The sequence below is a fragment of the Littorina saxatilis genome, linkage group LG2 (assembly GCF_037325665.1).
Source record: "Littorina saxatilis isolate snail1 linkage group LG2, US_GU_Lsax_2.0, whole genome shotgun sequence".
NCBI classification, from domain to species: domain Eukaryota; kingdom Metazoa; phylum Mollusca; class Gastropoda; order Littorinimorpha; family Littorinidae; genus Littorina; species Littorina saxatilis.
In genome coordinates, this window is record NC_090246.1 from 55,351,459 (window position 1) to 55,369,300 (window position 17,842).

Consider the following 17,842-nt stretch of genomic DNA (forward strand, 5'->3'; position numbering starts at 1 on the left):
ATGACTTGTTATACATTGACATTGATAGTTTTATTCTTCTTCTTCTTCGTCGTTCGCTAGATAGTTTTATTATAAGAACCTTTTTTTTTTTTAATTCCTATTAACTCGATGTTCTTTAACTATGTTTGTAAATTGTTAGAGGATCTTTTAGTAGAAGTGTTTAACTGTCGAAGCTGCTTTTACCTAAGAGACCGACTGTATATTGTGCTGTTGTACTTGTCAGACTTGATTGTACCAAGTCCTTCACATGTTGTAATGCGCTTAGAGCCAAATATTTTTGTTTTTTGTAAGGGATAGGCGCAATATAAATACACTTTATTATTATTATTATTATTAATTTGATTAAAAAATGAGGGTGTGACAGTGCTGCCTCAACTTTTACAAAAAGCCGGATATGACGTCATCAAAGGTATTTATTGAAAAAAAAAGAAAAAAACGTCCGGGGATATCATTCCCAGGAACTCTCATGTCAAATGTCATAAAGATCGGTCCAGTAGTTTAGTCTGAATCGCTCTACACACACACACGCACAGACAGACAGACAGACACACACACACACACACACACACACACACACACACACACACACACACATACACCACGACCCTCGTCTCGATTCCCCCTCTATGTTAAAACATTTAGTCAAAACTGTTTGTCTGTCTGTGTGTCTGTCTGTGTGACAAAAAGAAACAAGTTGCGCCGTAAGGCGAAATTACTACATTTAGTCAAGCTGTGGAACTCACAGAATGAAACTGAACGCACTGCATTTTTTCACAATGACCGTAGTCCGCCGCCTGTGCATAACGGAGTGAAACTGACGAGCCTGTTCAGCGCGGTAGTGGTTTCGCTGTGCTGCATATCACGTTTTTCTGTACCTCTCTTCGTTTTAATTTTCTGAGCGTGTTTGTAATCCAAACATATCATATCTATATGTTTTTGGAATCAGGAACTGACAAGGAATAAGATGAAATTGTTTTTAAATCGATTTCGAAAATTTAAATTTGATCATAATTTTTATATTTTTAATTTTCAGAGCTTGTCTTTAATTCAAATATAACATATTTATATGTTTTTGGAATCAGGAAATGATGTAAAATAAGATGAACGTAAATTTGGATCGTTTTATATAAAAAAACCAAAATTATTACAATTTTCAGATTTTTAATGACCAAAGTCATTAATTAATTTTTAAGCCACCAAGCTGAAATGCAATACCGAAGTCTGGCCTTTGTCGAAGATTGCTTGGCCAAAATTTCAATCAATTTGATTGAAAAATGAGGGTGTGACAGTACGGCCTCAACTTTTACAAAAAGCCGGATATGACGTCATCAAAAGTATTTATCGCAAAAAAGAAAAAAAAACGTCCGGGGATATCATTCCCAGGAACTCTCATGTAAAATTTCATAAAGATCGGTTCAGTAGTTTGGTCTGAATCGCTCTACACACACACACGCACACACACACGCACAGACACACACACACACACACACACACACACACACACACACACACACACACACACACGCACCCACACACACACACACACACACACACACACACACACACACACATACACCACGACCCTCGTCTCGATTCCCCCTCTATGTTAAAACATTTAGTCAAAACTTGACTAAATGTAACAAGTCGCGTAAGGCGAAAATACAACATTTAGTCAAGTAGTGTCAAACTCACAGAATGAAACTGAACGCAATGCCATTTTTCAGCAAGACCGTATACTCGTAGCATCGTCAGTCGACCGCTCATGGCAAAGGCAGTGAAATTGACAAGAAGAGCGGGGTAGTAGTTGCGCTAAGAAGGATAGCACGCTTTTCTGTACCTCTCTTTGTTTTAACTTTCTGAGCGTGTTTTTAATCCAAACATGTCATATCTATATGTTTTTTGAATCAGGAACCGACAAGGAATAAGATGAAAGTGTTTTTAAATTGATTTGGAAAATTTAATTTTGATAATAATTTTTATATATTTAATTTTCAGAGCTTGTTTTTAATCCAAATATAACATATTTATATGTTTTTGGAATCAGAAAATGATGGAGAATAAGATGAACGTAAATTTGGATCGTTTTATAAATTTTTATTTTTTTTTACAATTTTTCGATTTTTAATAACCAAAGTCATTAATTAATTTTTAAGCCACCAAGCTGAAATGCAATACCAAAGTCCGGGCTTCGTCGAAGATTACTTGACCAAAATTTCAATCAATTTGGTTGAAAAATGAGGGCGTGACAGTGCCGCCTCAACTTTCACGAAAAGCCGGATATGACGTCATCAAAGACATTTATCAAAAAAATGAAAAAAAATGTTCGGGGATTTCGTACCCAGGAACTTTCATGTCAAATTTCATAAAGATCGGTCCAGTAGTTTAGTCTGAATCGCTCTACACACACACACACACACACACACACACACACACACACACACACACACACACGCACAGACACACACACATACACCACGACCCTCGTCTCGATTCCCCCCTCGATGTTAAAACATTTAGTCATAACTTGACTAAATGTAACAACAAACAAGTCGCGTAAGGCGAAAATACAATATTTAGTCAAGTAGCTGTCGAACTCACAGAATGAAACTGAACGCAATGCCATTTTTCAGCAAGACCGTATACTCATAGCATCGTCAGTCCACCGTTCAGGCAGTGAAATTGACAAGAAGAGCGGTTTAGTAGTTGCGCTGAGAAGGATAGCACGCTTTTCTATACCTCTCTTTGTTTTAACTTTCTGAGCGTGTTTTTAATCCAAACATATCATATCTATATGTTTTTGGAATCAGGAACCGACAAGGAATAAGATGAAAGTGTTTTTAAATTGATTTGGAAAATTTAATTTTGATAATAATTTTTATATATTTAATTTTCAGAGCTTGTTTTTAATTCAAATATAACATATTTATATGTTTTTGGAATCAGCAAATGATGGAGAATAAGATAAACGTAAATTTGGATCGTTTTATAAATTTTATTTTTTTTTACAATTTTCAGATTTTTAATAACCAAAGTCATTAATTAATTTTTAAGCCACCAAGCTGAAATGCAATACCGAAGTCCGGGCTTCGTCGAAGATTACTTGACCAAAATTTCAACCAATTTGGTTGAAAAATGAGGGCGTGACAGTGCCGCCTCAACTTTCACGAAAAGCCGGATATGACGTCATCAAAGACATTTATCGAAAAAAGGAGAAAAACGTTCGGGGATATCAATCCCAGGAACTCTCATGTAAAATTTCATAAAGATCGGCCCAGTAGTTTGGTCTGAATCGCTCTACACGCACGCACGCACGCACGCACGCACGCACGCACGCACACACACACACACACACATACACCACGACCCTCGTTTCGATTCCCCCTCGATGTTAAAATATTTAGTCAAAACTTGACTAAATATAAAAACACACACGTATACAACACAGTTCGTTTTGCGAGATATGGTGCATGTATGACATATACCTTAAAAAGTTCAATTAAATATGAAGTGTAAGACATTTATCTATGACTGGTGTTTTTGTGTGCGTTGGCACGCAACCACACATAATTTAATTAAAAGGAAAAAATGTTTGTGCATTCAATCGCGGTTACGGTAGTTAACTCCCTTGCGTCGTCTTTTCACTGGGAAACCATTACAAAACATTGCATATTAAAATGTTTTGCCCCAGCAGAAGAAATGTAACGGTATATCCCTTTTAAAAAGTATACGTATATGTTCATGCTAAACATGTCTCACTCTTGTTTTTGTTTTTCTTGATTTGCCTGTAAACAAAACGAACTGGGCGGCACAATTATTTCGGCAACTTGCCGCCCTAGCGCACGCGCGGAGTTGGCGATCCTGTCTAATATCATGATCTGACAAAGAGTGACTTTGTTTTGCTTTTATTTTGTAGGACGGACGGTGGAAAGGGGAGGGGGGTGGGGGGGGGGAATTGTCGTCAAGGGGGCGTGTCAGTTGCTCTGCAGACGCTCTGCAGTTTTTGATTGGCTGCGAGTGTCGGAGGCTGTCAGCTGGACCAGAGTCCACTTTCAAAGTGCATTGTAGAGACGAGATGTGCAAGCCGGTAGGCGGATGCTCCGCAGACAGCCCGACCAAGGTACACTTTCAAGTCAAGTCAAGTCGAAGTATCGAAGTATACTTACCCACGGCTACTCAGCCGTGTATTTGACATACTTTCAATTCGCTATGAGCGAGGTGCAATACCTCCACACACATACACACACACACACACACACACACACACACACACACACACTCACACACACACACACACACACACACACACACACACACACACACACACACGCAAATAAACGCACTGTGTCCAGGGCCGGACCCAGGGGGGGGGGGGTTCCAGGGGTTCCGGAACCCCACCCCTGGAAAAAGCATGTACCTTGTTTTGAGTGTTTTTGTTGTTGTTTTTTTTAATAAATTTTGTGTGTGTGTGTCTCTAACAAATTTTATTCAATGTGAAATCCGATGAGAAAAAGGTACCCCCCCCCCCCCCCCACCAACTCACACTGACAGGCCTTAACCCCCAAAACAAGGCCCAGAATGCACCAGATTGCACAGATTTTAACCGTTTTTCAAAAATTTTCCGGGGGAGCATGCCCCCGGACCCCCAGCAGGCGCGCGTTTGTGGCTTCGCCACTTCGCTGATTTGCCCCCCCCAAAAAGGAGGACCCCCCCCCCCCCTTACAACTCATTTGGTCCGGCCCTGGTGTCGGTTTGTGTGTCGGTCAATACTCCCATATAACTTTCATAATATGCACCGTGCTTAGTATGCATTTGTGCGCCTCCTTTCGACATGGCCTGTTGAACTGTTTTCCCTGTATAAACAGTTGGCCGTTGTTTTGCTACATTCCTGGATTAGTTCCAGATTACCCACGCTTCTTAACGAGGCTAAACAAACTAAAGTGCATAAGTCAAAATTGTAGACGACAAATAGTCTCTAGAAAATCTTGAGTACATTACACGCACCGGGCATGCAACATTAAGGTCAGTTGTGGGCCAACTGAGTGTTGGTTTTGCAAACTGAGATTACGCACACGACAATTACCAACGCACGAACACATATTCCATGTGGCACACTTTAACATACCCTTTCATCCCAGCAAAGAATAGGTCATTACGGACCAGAAGTTCATGGGAGAATGAGGTCAGTATCAGGAGCAACTTGTTTGTTTGAGGGGTCGAGGACGACCCCTCTTCTTCAATGGGGTGAGAGCGGTGAACATGTGTCGTTGTTTGCGGTTCTCATGAGATCAGTTAACTTTTGTTTTGTTTTGTTTTTCCCTCTTAATTTGTGCATTTTCACAACAGGTTTTTCTGTTTCATCTGTCATACAAGGTGTCAATTTGGGGAAAAAACGAAACAAAACAGAAGTAGGCCCTAACTGATCTCGTGAGAACGGCAGTGCACTCGAGAAGGTTTGGAAAAAACCCACAACAGTATCTCTTTCAACACGTAAGGGGCCCCACACCATGTGGCAGACTGACCAATCCACCAAAGCGATTCGTTCCCAAGTCCGGCCTTCGTCGAAGATTACTTGACCAAACCTTTTCAGTGCCTCAGTAAAACAGACGAATCTATGTGCAAAAGCGGACAAAGTGTAGCAGACGACAGTACCCGCTATTACGAGTTAGTCGTGTGACAGAGAGTTTTCTTGCACACGAGACTGTAGATGTCTCACGACGGCGTAGCCGAAGTGAGACAGCAGCAGTCGAGTGTGCAAGAAAACTCTATGTCACACGGCCTACTCGTAATAGCGATTATGTCTCACAGCATATAAAGACATAAATGAATTTTGGGGGACGAAATAACAGGCACAAAACAAGACTGAAAAACACAATTGCCCTTTTACACATACCATACACACGCATGCGCGCAGAAGATAGATTCAATGCGTTTCGTGTCTTTTCTGGTTGAATGCATTCAACAAAGTATCAACCAACGTTTCTGAATCTTTCAATGAAAAAATATAAACTTATTTTGAACCAAACAGCACATACCAACGAAAGCTAAACACACAAACACACACGCGCACTAACACAGATTGAATGCAAACCGCGAACGAACACGGAGGATGTTTGTAGGTCAGGTCGTGGGAAAGTCCACCCGAAATGTTCCACAGGGGAACTGGTTGTGTTTGTATTGTTTATTTTCTCACAGTGATGTTGATGGTTTTTACAGTGCTGTTTTGAAAGAATATTTTCCGAATTTGGGGCACACTTTTGACTTTTGGTTCGTTTATCTCGTCGAAGCAACATTCGAGTGTTTCTAAATCAAAACCTTCCAACACCGCTGGTGCAGATTAGACCTGCCTGACTGTCTGCGTGCGTGTTAGAGCTGAAGACGAAGCCTCAATCGCCAAAGCGTCACCTATCTGTGGGTCCTGAGCATCGGATGTACGTTGATACGTGGTGAGATCCGCACGGAACTGTCTATGCAACTTTTCCTGGTCACAGGTGTAAGGTTCGATCTTTTATTTGAAATTTCGTCCTCTGTGTACGTAGCAAAGCGTTTCGCCATTTTCGGTTTTCGTTGCAGACGACGATAGTGAAAGTAGTACCTATTGTTTTGTTTTGACCTTTCGTATTCAGGGTTCTTAATTGAAGCTTGGTAAAGGGAGCTTGTCGTGTAAGTGGAAAGTTGACAAAGCTTTTGAAAACAGAAATTGAATGAAGAAGAAAATGTGTCTTTCAGTTATATTCAGGAGAACGGGGTTGGTGTTATTCTTTTTCCGTCAAACATAAGTTTTCGGAAATGTCGTCGATATCACTTTTGCACTGAGCTCAGTTTTGCCCAATTGACCAATGGAAATCCACGTAACATATGAAATAGCAATATACTGAGTTATCAGTTTGACCGTATCTGAAATCTACAAATACATATAGTTTGTGTTAGAATGTGTAATCAAACACCATACAGAATAAAGTTATTCGACATTGATACTCTTTGTCATAACATGAAGACTACCCCCCCCCCCCCCCTCTTTCAAGTGTTCTTCCGTCCGCTTTTTTAATCGTCTGCCGAGGCGAGGTCGGCCGCTAGCGCCGCGTGACCCCAGAAATTACATACACTGCTACGACACACTACATCAGTCACAGGAGGTTGCGTCGATCTGTAGAAGTATCCTATTTTTAGGTGCATGTTTCACAATCTTCTGTTTCGCCTGAAGTCAGTGGTACTGGCAACAGTAGAAAGTGTAAACAACACAGCAAACGAAGACTTGCAACCCGGCATTGGTCGGGAACATTCTCACTTTTCTCTGCAGCCGATACGCAAAGTAAATCAAATCAAGTCGAAAGCAGCCAATCTCTCACTTGAAATAGTGATATTCCAAATGAACCATGCATTATTTTTGATCTGGATCAAGTAGCAAATAGTTGTGAAGTTAAAACAAACGAAGAGGACAGCTTTCTCACTTCCCCTCTGCATAACTATAACTATGAAGTTGCTATCAGACAAAGGCCATCTTTCCATTGCCACTCCTGTCACAGATTTTTGTTTGAAAAACAGTGTTACTCATGGAAAAGCAAATATAGTATGGATACATTCAGGCAAAGTTTAGGACTTGACAAAAATACTGTCTCGTGCCTAACATGTCATTTACACCTGTTTGTTTGTTTGTTTGCTTGACGCCCAGCCGACCACGAAGGGCCATATCATGGCGGTGCTGCTTTGACATATAACGTGCGCCACACACAAGACAGAGATCGCAGCACAGGCTTCATGTCTCACCCAGTCACATTATTCTGACACCGGACCAACCAGTCCTAGCACTAACCCCATAATGCCAGACGCCAGGCGGAGCAGCCACTAGATTGCCAATTTTAAAGTCTTAGGTATGACCACAGGCGGAAGGTATCGTCCACTGGACTACTACTATCACAGAAAGACTACAAGGTACGTCACTCACCTTCGAGTCTTCTGTGTTCTTGGAGTCGCTTCCTGTGGAAAAATATTGTTCAAGACGGTTTGCCTCTTCCTACAGTCTGTGTAAGGTCAAATAAATACAGTTGAATGATTGTTTGAACTGTATGTACCTTTAATTTTCAGCTTCCGTCCGCTGCAGGTTGTTATTAACCATCATTTGGACGAATCTTCGTTTGCGAGCCGCCAGGTTCCACCTTGCGTCAAATCATGCATCCGGCACCGAATATGCATACCACCGCTCATTGGTTAATAACAGGATATTCGATGATTATTTTCATTGGTCGATGACGTTTTCCTCATTTTGAATGAAGTGGCAAACGGTTCTTCACTAATACCGAAAGTGAAAACTCCCGTGGGTAGCTTCCCTTGCTGCACAATATTTACATATGTTTTAGACCAATGAGCGCTGGTATGCATATTCGGTGCGGACTGCATGATTTGACGCAAGGTGGAACCTGGCGGCTCGCAAACGAAGATTCGTCCAAATGATGGTTAAAAACAACCTGCAGCGGACGGAAGCTGAAAATTAAAGGTACATACAGTTCAAACAATCATTCAACTGTATTTATTTGACCTTACACAGACTGTTTGAAGAGGCAAACCGTCTTGAACAATATTTTTCCCCATGAAGCGACTCCAAGAACACAGAAGACTCGAAGGTGAGTGACAAACCTTGTAGTCTTTCTGTGATAGTAGTAGTCCAGTGGACGATACCTTCCGCCTGTGGTATGACCCGGCCGGGGTTCGAACCCACGACCTCCCGATCACGGGGCGGACGCATTACCACTAGGCCAACCGTGCCGGTGTCAAAAGGGGCAATGCATGCAAGTTTTCATAGAAATAACACTTGATCCTATTCCAGAGGTTCTCAAATGTCTCACATTTTCTGAAAAAAAGTTAATTCAAGTTGCAAACTTCAGATTTTCCTGACTGCCAGGTAGTCAGTTTTGTGAGCGTGGCAGTGTATTGCATTTACCTGTGAATGTGTCAGATATTCTTAACCAGCTTCCTCTGCATCAAACTAAAAACCGAACACGTATCTATCTGTTATGAAAATGGACATACTAGAGTTATTTCCTAACATCAAGTTTCACCTGCTAACATTTTATTCGCTTTAAAGTGGTTAAAAGCCAATAATCCAATCTACGCAGACTTGGACTTGCACAACGCTGGATCAAAGCTAAGCAAGTCACATGGTGATAGTGTTTGTTGGGATTTTGAACAAAACTTTAAAGAAACACAACATGAAGTTATGGTTTCTGCTGATAACTCTGCATCTCAGTCAAGCCTTGAACGAGTTACACACACTTCACCTATGTTGTATGTCCAGAGGTCTAAACATAGCCATGTGAATATAATTATACGAGATTGAAAATGGAGAGGAAATTGCATTTTCATGGCTTTTTGCTGAGGGCAGAAATGGATTCAGTGACATGCAAGAGACAGAAAAATATGGCTTTCAATGTACGTGTACTTGCGAAACAGACTTTACAATGTAGACTCTCGGTTCAGAAAAGATATGATGTAGGCCCCTATTTGCTTCAGTCAGCAGAAGCATATGACAAGTTACTTCTCAGACAAGATGCATCAATCTACATGAAAATCCGATCTCCATTTGCAACTGGAAGACAAAGTAGAATTTGTTGCAAAGGATACTAATAATATGAATACCACTTCATCTTTGCATGACAGCTCTTACATGTTCATAAAGAACAATCGAGGGACAACGGCTTACTTTCACATGTATCCGTACATCACTGCTTCTTTTATTATTAACACGGCTTCGACCCCTGTTGATTTTAATCAACCAAATTTCTTGTCACTTTGTGCGACTTAAGTCATAATTATAGTTTTCAACTTTTTTGCAAGATCGATGAACAAAGTTTGGATTTCACTCTGTCGTGTTTTTTTCCCCATGCACTCTGAAAGAGTTGTAATCCTTGAAGTTCCGTCGAGACACAAACCCGCCACAAGTGTCACGATTAACAATGAGCTCCGATTGGCATGTTTTCGAAGGAAAAAATCACGGTCCAAATGGTGTGTCCTTCGGGGAATGTGACTCTTCCATTGCGTATATAAACCCTAACCAAATCGTTTTCGGAGAAAAACCGTGCAAAGTCGTATGCTTTTCCACTCGAGCAAGGTCGAGATAATTACCGATGTTTCCTGTGCATGGGATCCAAACGAGAGACGACTCAGTCGGAACAAGTTAAACTTCTTGCGGAAAAAGCTGAACTTCTTCTTCACTCAATCGTCGTATGTCCTTTGGTTTAAACAGTATTTTATTCATAAACGCACACATGATAATATAACAACATGTTTACAAAGGAGCACAACAAGTTTAAAACTTATAGTGAGTGCTTACATAATCATACCTGTTATTTCATGGCGGTATAATTTATAACCAAGATATGGCGAAAAATCTTTTTGAAAAAACCCACCGTATTGAACTGAAAGAAAGAAGAAAAGAAAATAAAAAGAGAAAAGCCATTAGGAAAACTTTGTTTCCATTATCGAACACAATCTGTGTCAAGAAACGAAAACATTCAACTAAAAAAAAACGTATGTCTTTTCATTTCAGAAATGGAGAGATGACTGCCAATTACTTGTACCAGTATATGGGAGAATGGGGACTTTACCAGAGACGACTGTTTGCCCTGATGGCTTTGCCCCTAATACTAAAAGGATTTCAGACCATGCTAGCCGTTATTGCGTTTCATGTGCCCGCTCACAGGTAAGTTTATTGTTGTTGTATCTGGGCAATGATGTTTTCTTCAATTTCTATATATAGACTCATCCTTAGTATCATCATCATCATCATCATCATCATCATCATCATCATCATCATCATCATCACCATCATCATCATCATCATCATCATCATCATCATCATCGTCGCCACCATTAAATGTTCATTACAATAAGACGTCGATCAAATTATCATCTACAAAATTGAAATGTGAAATGTGTGACGGTATTGTTTGAATATAAGCATAGATCACACACACACACACACACACACACACACACACACACACACACACACACACGCACACGCACACACACACACACACGCGCGCGCGCGAGTGCACGCGAGCGCACGCACGCACGCCTGTGCACGTGCAGCTAGTTTATGTCAAGATCAAACAAAAACTCATTTCTTAGTTTGTCATATATTTCGATCATTTACAGACGGCTTGTTTTGTCACGGATGTGAACAATTCTTCCTAGGTGCCAGGTTCCAGGTCTACACAACGACACCTACATCATGCAGAACGAGCACCACAGACAGCTGGTGAACCTGACAGTTCCCAAGGATGAGCACACAGAACACGGCTATGCAGAGTGCTCCGTCTTCACACACTGGAACACAACCCAAGGATCAAGCAACGAAAACGGGACAAGCAGTAATAATACTGTTGGCGTGGATGAAGATACCATGTCATGCCAGTCATGGGTTTACGATTTGACTGAATTGGATTCCTCTTTCATAACCCAGGTCTACTGTGCATTTCTAATAAGATGTGTTATTGATTTGATAGAGAACGCATGTGATACAGAACATTTTTAACAATTGATTCTTTAGAGAGGTTTCAATCACATTATTACCAGAAATTCAAAATTCAAAACAAATCGAATCCAAGTGAAAATTGCACTTTCTTGTCTAACTGACATGATAGTAATGAACATTTAAATGAAGCAAGTAATGAATTTCTTAATGCGCCTTTTACAAAGGAGGAAGTTATCAAATGTATAGACAAGCTAAAAAACAATAAGGCATGCGGTCAGGATAAAATAATTAATGAGTATTTAAAAGCGTCACATGATCGAATGATTGATATTTATGTATTGTTGTTTAATGTTGTTTTGCAGTCAGGAAAGGTTCCAACACAATGGGCCGTAGGTGAAATTATTCCATTGTACAAAAACAAAGGCTCTCAAGCTGACCCCACAAATTATAGAGGAATTACTATACTCAGCTGCTTCGGAAAACTTTTCAGTGCAATTTTAAATGATAGGTTATCAAACTTTTTGGAGAGTAATAACAAATTAGGTCAAGAACAAACAGGTTTCCGCACAGGTTTTTCAACACTAGACCATGTTTTTACTTTGCATTGTATATTAAAATTTTTTCTCAACAAAAAGAAGCGACTGTTTTGTGCATTTGTAGACTATGAAAAAGCGTTTGATAAAGTTCGCCGTGCATTTTTATGGGAGAAATTAGTTAGTTCTGATGTTAATGGGAAGTTTTTAAAAACTGTAAGAAATTTGTATGAAAATGCCAAATCTTGTGTTAAAGTTAATAGTGAGTGTTCTGGATATTTTCCCAGTTTGTGTGGAGTTAGACAAGGGGAAAACTTGTCACCGTTGTTTTTTGCTCTATTTTTAAATGATCTAAAGCCTTTTCTGTTGGAAAACAGTAATGGTTTACAATCTATGTCAAGAGAGGCTATTGTGGCTGGAATGGATGATACGGATGTAAATGCTTTGTTTCAAATGTTTTTATTACTGTATGCGGATGATACTGTGATCTGCTCAGAGTCGGAAAAAAACCTGCAAGAATGTTTAAACAAAATGCACGAATACTGTTTAAAATGGCGTCTAAATATTAATGTAAACAAAACGAAAGTTATAGTTTTTTCCAGAGGTAAAATTAGAAATAAACCACTGTTTACGTACAATGGCAATTTAATCGAAGTAGTGTTTGATGTAATGTACTTGGGCCTTAAGATTAATTATAATAATACATTTTCAGTCGCACAGAAGAATCTATATGATCGTGCCTCAAGGGCAATGTTTGTTCTTTTGCGCACTTGTAGACAATTGTCACTACCTGTGGACATACAAGTTGACCTGTTCGATAAAATGATTGCTCCAATTTTATTGTATGGATGTGAAGTATGGGGTTTTGGCTCCTGTGAACTTGCTACTAAACTTCAATTGCGTTTTTATAAAATTGTTTTCAAACTAAAAAAATCAACTCCAAATGCTATGATATTTGGTGAACTTGGAAGATATCCACTAGATGTTAATATGAAATGTAGAATGCTTTGCTATTGGTATAAACTGATTAGTCCTATTCATAAAAATAAATTTTCAAGTATTGTGTATTGCTTTACTTATAGATTGTATATCAACAAGATGATTGAATCCAAGTACTTATGTTTCATTGAAAAAACCTTAAATGAAATTGGTCTCTCTGGCCTTTGGACTTCTCAAGAAAATATTCAATACTCAAGCACATGGTTTAAAAAGAAAGTAAAAAGAAGTCTATATGACCAGTATATCCATAAATGGTTTACAGAAATTGGAACAAAAAATATGTTTTGGAATTATCGAATGTTCAAAGATATTTTTGCATGTGAAGACTACGTCACAACCCTGCCATATCAGCAATGTGTTTCAATGATGAAGTTTAGAACATTAAACAACAATTTACCTGTACAGAAAGAACGTTATCTTAACATCCCGAGGTCAGAAAGAACTTGCACCAAATGTGTATCGCATGACATAGGTGATGAATTCCATTATTTATTTGTCTGTGATTTTTTCAAAGAAGAAAGAGCTGAGTTGTTACCACCTTACTATTGGAAAAAACCTAATGCACTTAAATTTAAAAAGTTGTTTGCTACTAAGAAAAAGAAATTGCTAAAGAATATTTTGGACTTTATTAATAGAATTTGTAACAGTTTTTCATAATTTTTATTTTTTTATTTTCTATTTTTTTATTTATTTATTATATTAGCATATATCATGATTGTATTGATTGTATTTATTGTTCAAAATGCCCCCATGGGTTATGGACCAATAAACTTGAAACTTGAAACTTGAAACTTGACATTGCAACAGCAAGCGCAAAATGTTCCTTATAACAATTGGATTCGTTTTATATTTTGCTATAATCGTAATCGAACTGTTTTGTTTTTCATGCCCTCGTGTTTTCTGGTGACGACGCGCACAAGGTTTAACTATGTCTTTTCTTTTCCACGCCAGTTTCATCTGGTTTGTGAGCGGAAGTCATTCCGAAGTCACCTCAACATGGCATTTCTGCTTGGAAACTTAATAGGCAGCGCCCTTACGGGACTGTTGTGCGACTTGTGAGTTAAAACATGTGTGAACATGTTTCTTCTTCCTTCTTCTTCTTCTTCCCCTTCTTCTTCTTCTTCTTCTTCTTCTTCTTCTTCTTCTTCTTCTTCTTCTTCTTCTTCTTCTTCTTCTTCTTCTTCTTCTTCTTCTTCTTCTTCTAAAAGGATGTATCTGCCTGATGCAAGAACATAACATCGTCAGTTAAGTTGTGATGCGGCATCTGTTTAAACCTCCGTCAGTAAACTACTTAACAGGTCTGAGCAGATTGGTTTTACACGAACCAAAATTGGCTACAAGAAACACGACACAGTAACGCTGAATGCAAAATATTGCGGGGAAAAGCCCACAGCAACAAGAGACCCTGAATGCGACCATTATTATGATATTCTGTCGTTTAAAGTGTTATGTAGCTCTAGACAGCATCATGTTTGACTTCCCTGAATTGCATTCAATTCGTCTAGTCATGCACACGGCATAAGTGGCGATTATGTGAACTGAGCGGAAAGACACGTTGATGTGTTGCATACATGTGTTTTATTCAATATTGCTGTTTTCTGTATCTTGCCCTTCTAGATGTGTATTATAGTGTTAACAAGCACATGGCTATCTTTGGGTTTCAGGGTAGGAAGAAAGACGGTGTTCTACTTTGCTAACATATTGACACTGGTGATTGGAATAGCGGGCGCCTTTCCACCGACTCCAGAAGTATTTCTCTTCTACCGAGTTTTGATTGGAGCAGCCGGCTCTGCCATCTACATGTCTGGCTTTGTTTTAGGTCAGTATTAAGATGCAAATAGTAATGAGAAAGTACAACGAGGTCAGTTACATATTGATAGGCTTCCATTTGAAACTTTGAGCTTATGATCGTGAATCGACGCCCCGACCAAATCTGCATTGAAGCCCAACGACGCCAATATGTTAATGTACGTCAATATTTCACCGAACTTGTTTCTGCTTTCATGCGATTGCAACAAAGCCGAAATGTGACCCTCCACCACGAAATGAGTCGCATGTCACCTCGCGCGGTTCTGCGATGTTCATAGCCAGGACCCTGTTGTAGCACGTGCATCACAACCTTTTGCCCTGGCATGCGTTCCGCAAATTTTATGGGGCAATAAAAAACACTCTTTTTCTTCCAAAATGCAGAAGCTTTTGAGAAGTCCCACAAAGGGAAATAACTCTGCCTGCCAAACAAAATTCTAGGTCAAGACTCATTGTTCATTTGTTAATTCAAACACAGTAATCTTTTAGTTATCATGTGGATGTTTAATTTTTTGGCAATTTTTTTATAATTAGATCCGTTTTTTCAACCGATCCTTAACTTTTTTTGAAGAGTGTATGTGTGTGTCTGTCTGTGTGTGTGTGTAGAGCGATTCAGAGTAAACTACTGGACCGATCTTTATGACATTTGACATGCGAGTTCCTGGGTATGATATCCCCAGACGAAAAATGTCTTTGATGACGTCATATCCGGCTTTTTGTAGAAGTTGAGGCGGCACTGTCACACCCTCATTTTTCAATGAAATTGATTGAAATTTTGGCCAAGCAATCTTCGACAAAGGCCGGACTTTGGTATTGTATTTCAGATTGGAGGCTTAAAAATTAATTATGACTTTTGGTCATTAAAAATCTGAAAATTGTAATTAAAATAATTTTTTTATAAAACGATCCCAAATTACGTTCATCTTATTCTTTATCACTTTCTGATTCCAAAAACATATACATATGTTATATTCAGATTAAAAACAAGCCCTGAAAATTAAAAATATAAAACTTATCTTCTTCTTCGTTCGTGGGCTGAAACTCCCACGTACACTCGTGTTTTTTGCACGAGTGGAATTTTACGTGTATGACCGTTTTTTACCCCGCCATTTAGGCAGCCATACGCCGTTTTCGGAGGAAGCATGCTGGGTATTTTCGTGTTTCTATAACCCACCGAACTCTGACATGGATTACAGGATCTTTTTCGTGCGCACTTGGTCTTGTGCTTGCGTGTACACACGGGGGTGTTCGGACACCGAGGAGAGTTTGCACACAAAGTTGACTCTGATAAATAAATCTCTCGCCGAACGTGGGGACGAACTCGATCACGCTGACAGCGGCCAACTGGATACAAAATCCAGCGCGCTACCGACTGAGCTACATCCCCGCCCTATATAAAACTTATAACTCTTACCAGTTCGCTCCCTTGCCCATCGTAAGCAAGCTTACGATGCCCCCCCTGTAGTTTTCCACTGACCAATTATCTAATTATAATTTTTTTTTTTTTTTGTGTTTTACATTGGATGGGTCGGACAGTGGATAAACTCATATTTAAGACACACTTTATGACTGAAACAAGCTGGGTTTTTGTTATAAGTTAGTTATAGAAATGCATTATTAGGCACAAAAAAAAAAAAGTCTGTTAACGGTAACATAGGCCCAAAAAAAAGGGTCGGTAGGTCGGGACTTTTTTTTTAATTTTTTTTTATTTCCACAAAACATATTTTTAAGTTATTTTGCCAAAAAACAAAGCCCCCTTTTTTTTTTTTTTTTCAAATTTTTTTTTTCAATTTTTTTTTTTTCAATTTTTTTTTTTCCAATTTTTTTTTTTTTTTTTTTTTTTTTTTTATTTTATTTTTTTTACCAAATGCCAAACAAAAGTCTAGGGTCGCGCGAAAAAATAGGGTCAGTCAGGATACCGTAAACAGAATATTTTTTTGGGGGGGGCCTTAGGCATGAAACGTCCAACTTTGAAATTTGGGTTGGGGTATTCAGGTGACAATAACTTTTTTGTTTATCAGCAAAACTCTATAAAACTTTGCTATGTTATGTAAAATGAATGCCCAAACAGACTAGTTAGCAGCATATCTAAAATAAACTGAACACAAAAAAAATTTCTTCTTTGTGTTTGTCACGTGTTCCAAAAAGTGGGCGTACAAATTTCAACAAAAATCATGTTGTCACCCCCATAAAATTTTTACCTTTAAAGATAGCACAATTCTCTTTGCAAATATGAAAAGCTTATTCATTTTCCTTTCATTTGATATATAACTTTCTATATTTCATTTAGAATATGACCCCAGATAGCCACTCGGCAAGTAGGCACCAACAGCACTGTAAAATATGCCCTAAAACCCCCGAACTGGTAAGAGTAATTAAATTTCTGAAATCGATTTAAAAACAATTTCATCGTATTCCTTGTCGGTTCCTGATTCCAAAAACATATAGATATGATATGTTTGGATTAAAAACACGCTCAGAAAGTTAAAATGAAGAGAGGTACAGAAAAGCGTGCTAGGCAGCACAGCGCAACCACCCCCGCGCTAAACAGGCTCGTTAATTTCACTGCCTTTTGTGCGAGCGGCGGACTCCGGTCATTGTGAAAAAAGGCAGTGCGTTCAGTTTCATTCTGTGAGTTCCACAGCTTGACTAGATGTAGTAATTTCGCCTTACGCGACTTGTTATTATTTGGAGTATTTCTGAGTGTTTTACCATATCCACTGCTATTTTCAGTGGTGGAATTCGTTGGCCCAAAGTATCGCACAGCTGCTGGTTCCCTGACCACAATTATATGGCTGGTTGGCCCGTTTTTATTGGCCGGCTTGTCCTACGTTGTACGGCACTGGCAACACGTACAACTCATCAGTGCCGTTCCGCTTCTTCTGTGCTTGGGGCACTGGTGGTAAGTGCATATACGATCAGTGGAATCTCCTTTTTATCCAACACACTCTTCAAAACACCTGAACACAAGTTTTGTTACATACATGCAGCTAATAGCAGCACGCCATGCAGAACCATACCGTAAAGGCCTCAA

General features: G+C 39.3%; 1 protein-coding gene across 1 annotated transcript; it reads left to right on the forward strand.

The window, feature by feature from the left end:
* The first annotated feature begins 10,550 nt into the window (after positions 1 to 10,550).
* On the forward strand, positions 10,551 to 14,832 carry LOC138953521 (organic cation transporter protein-like). The gene is made up of 4 exons (XM_070325358.1): positions 10,551 to 10,693; positions 11,191 to 11,416; positions 13,954 to 14,057; positions 14,667 to 14,832. Exons 1-4 carry the CDS (start codon positions 10,551 to 10,553, stop codon positions 14,830 to 14,832), a joined length of 639 nt encoding a protein of 212 aa, XP_070181459.1.
* The last annotated feature ends 3,010 nt before the right edge of the window (positions 14,833 to 17,842 follow it).

What these genes read in the sequence shown, in the direction of transcription:
- LOC138953521 (XM_070325358.1), top strand. Translation starts at nt 10,551, where the DNA reads ATGACTGCCAATTACTTGTACCAGTATATGGGAGAATGGGGACTTTAC. An exon ending in CCATGTCATGCCAGTCATGG is followed by an intron (nt 11,417 to 13,953) that starts GTTTACGATTTG and finishes TTTCCACGCCAG; the next exon opens with TTTCATCTGGTTTGTGAGCG. An exon ending in ACGGGACTGTTGTGCGACTT is followed by an intron (nt 14,058 to 14,666) that starts GTGAGTTAAAAC and finishes TTTGGGTTTCAG; the next exon opens with GGTAGGAAGAAAGACGGTGT.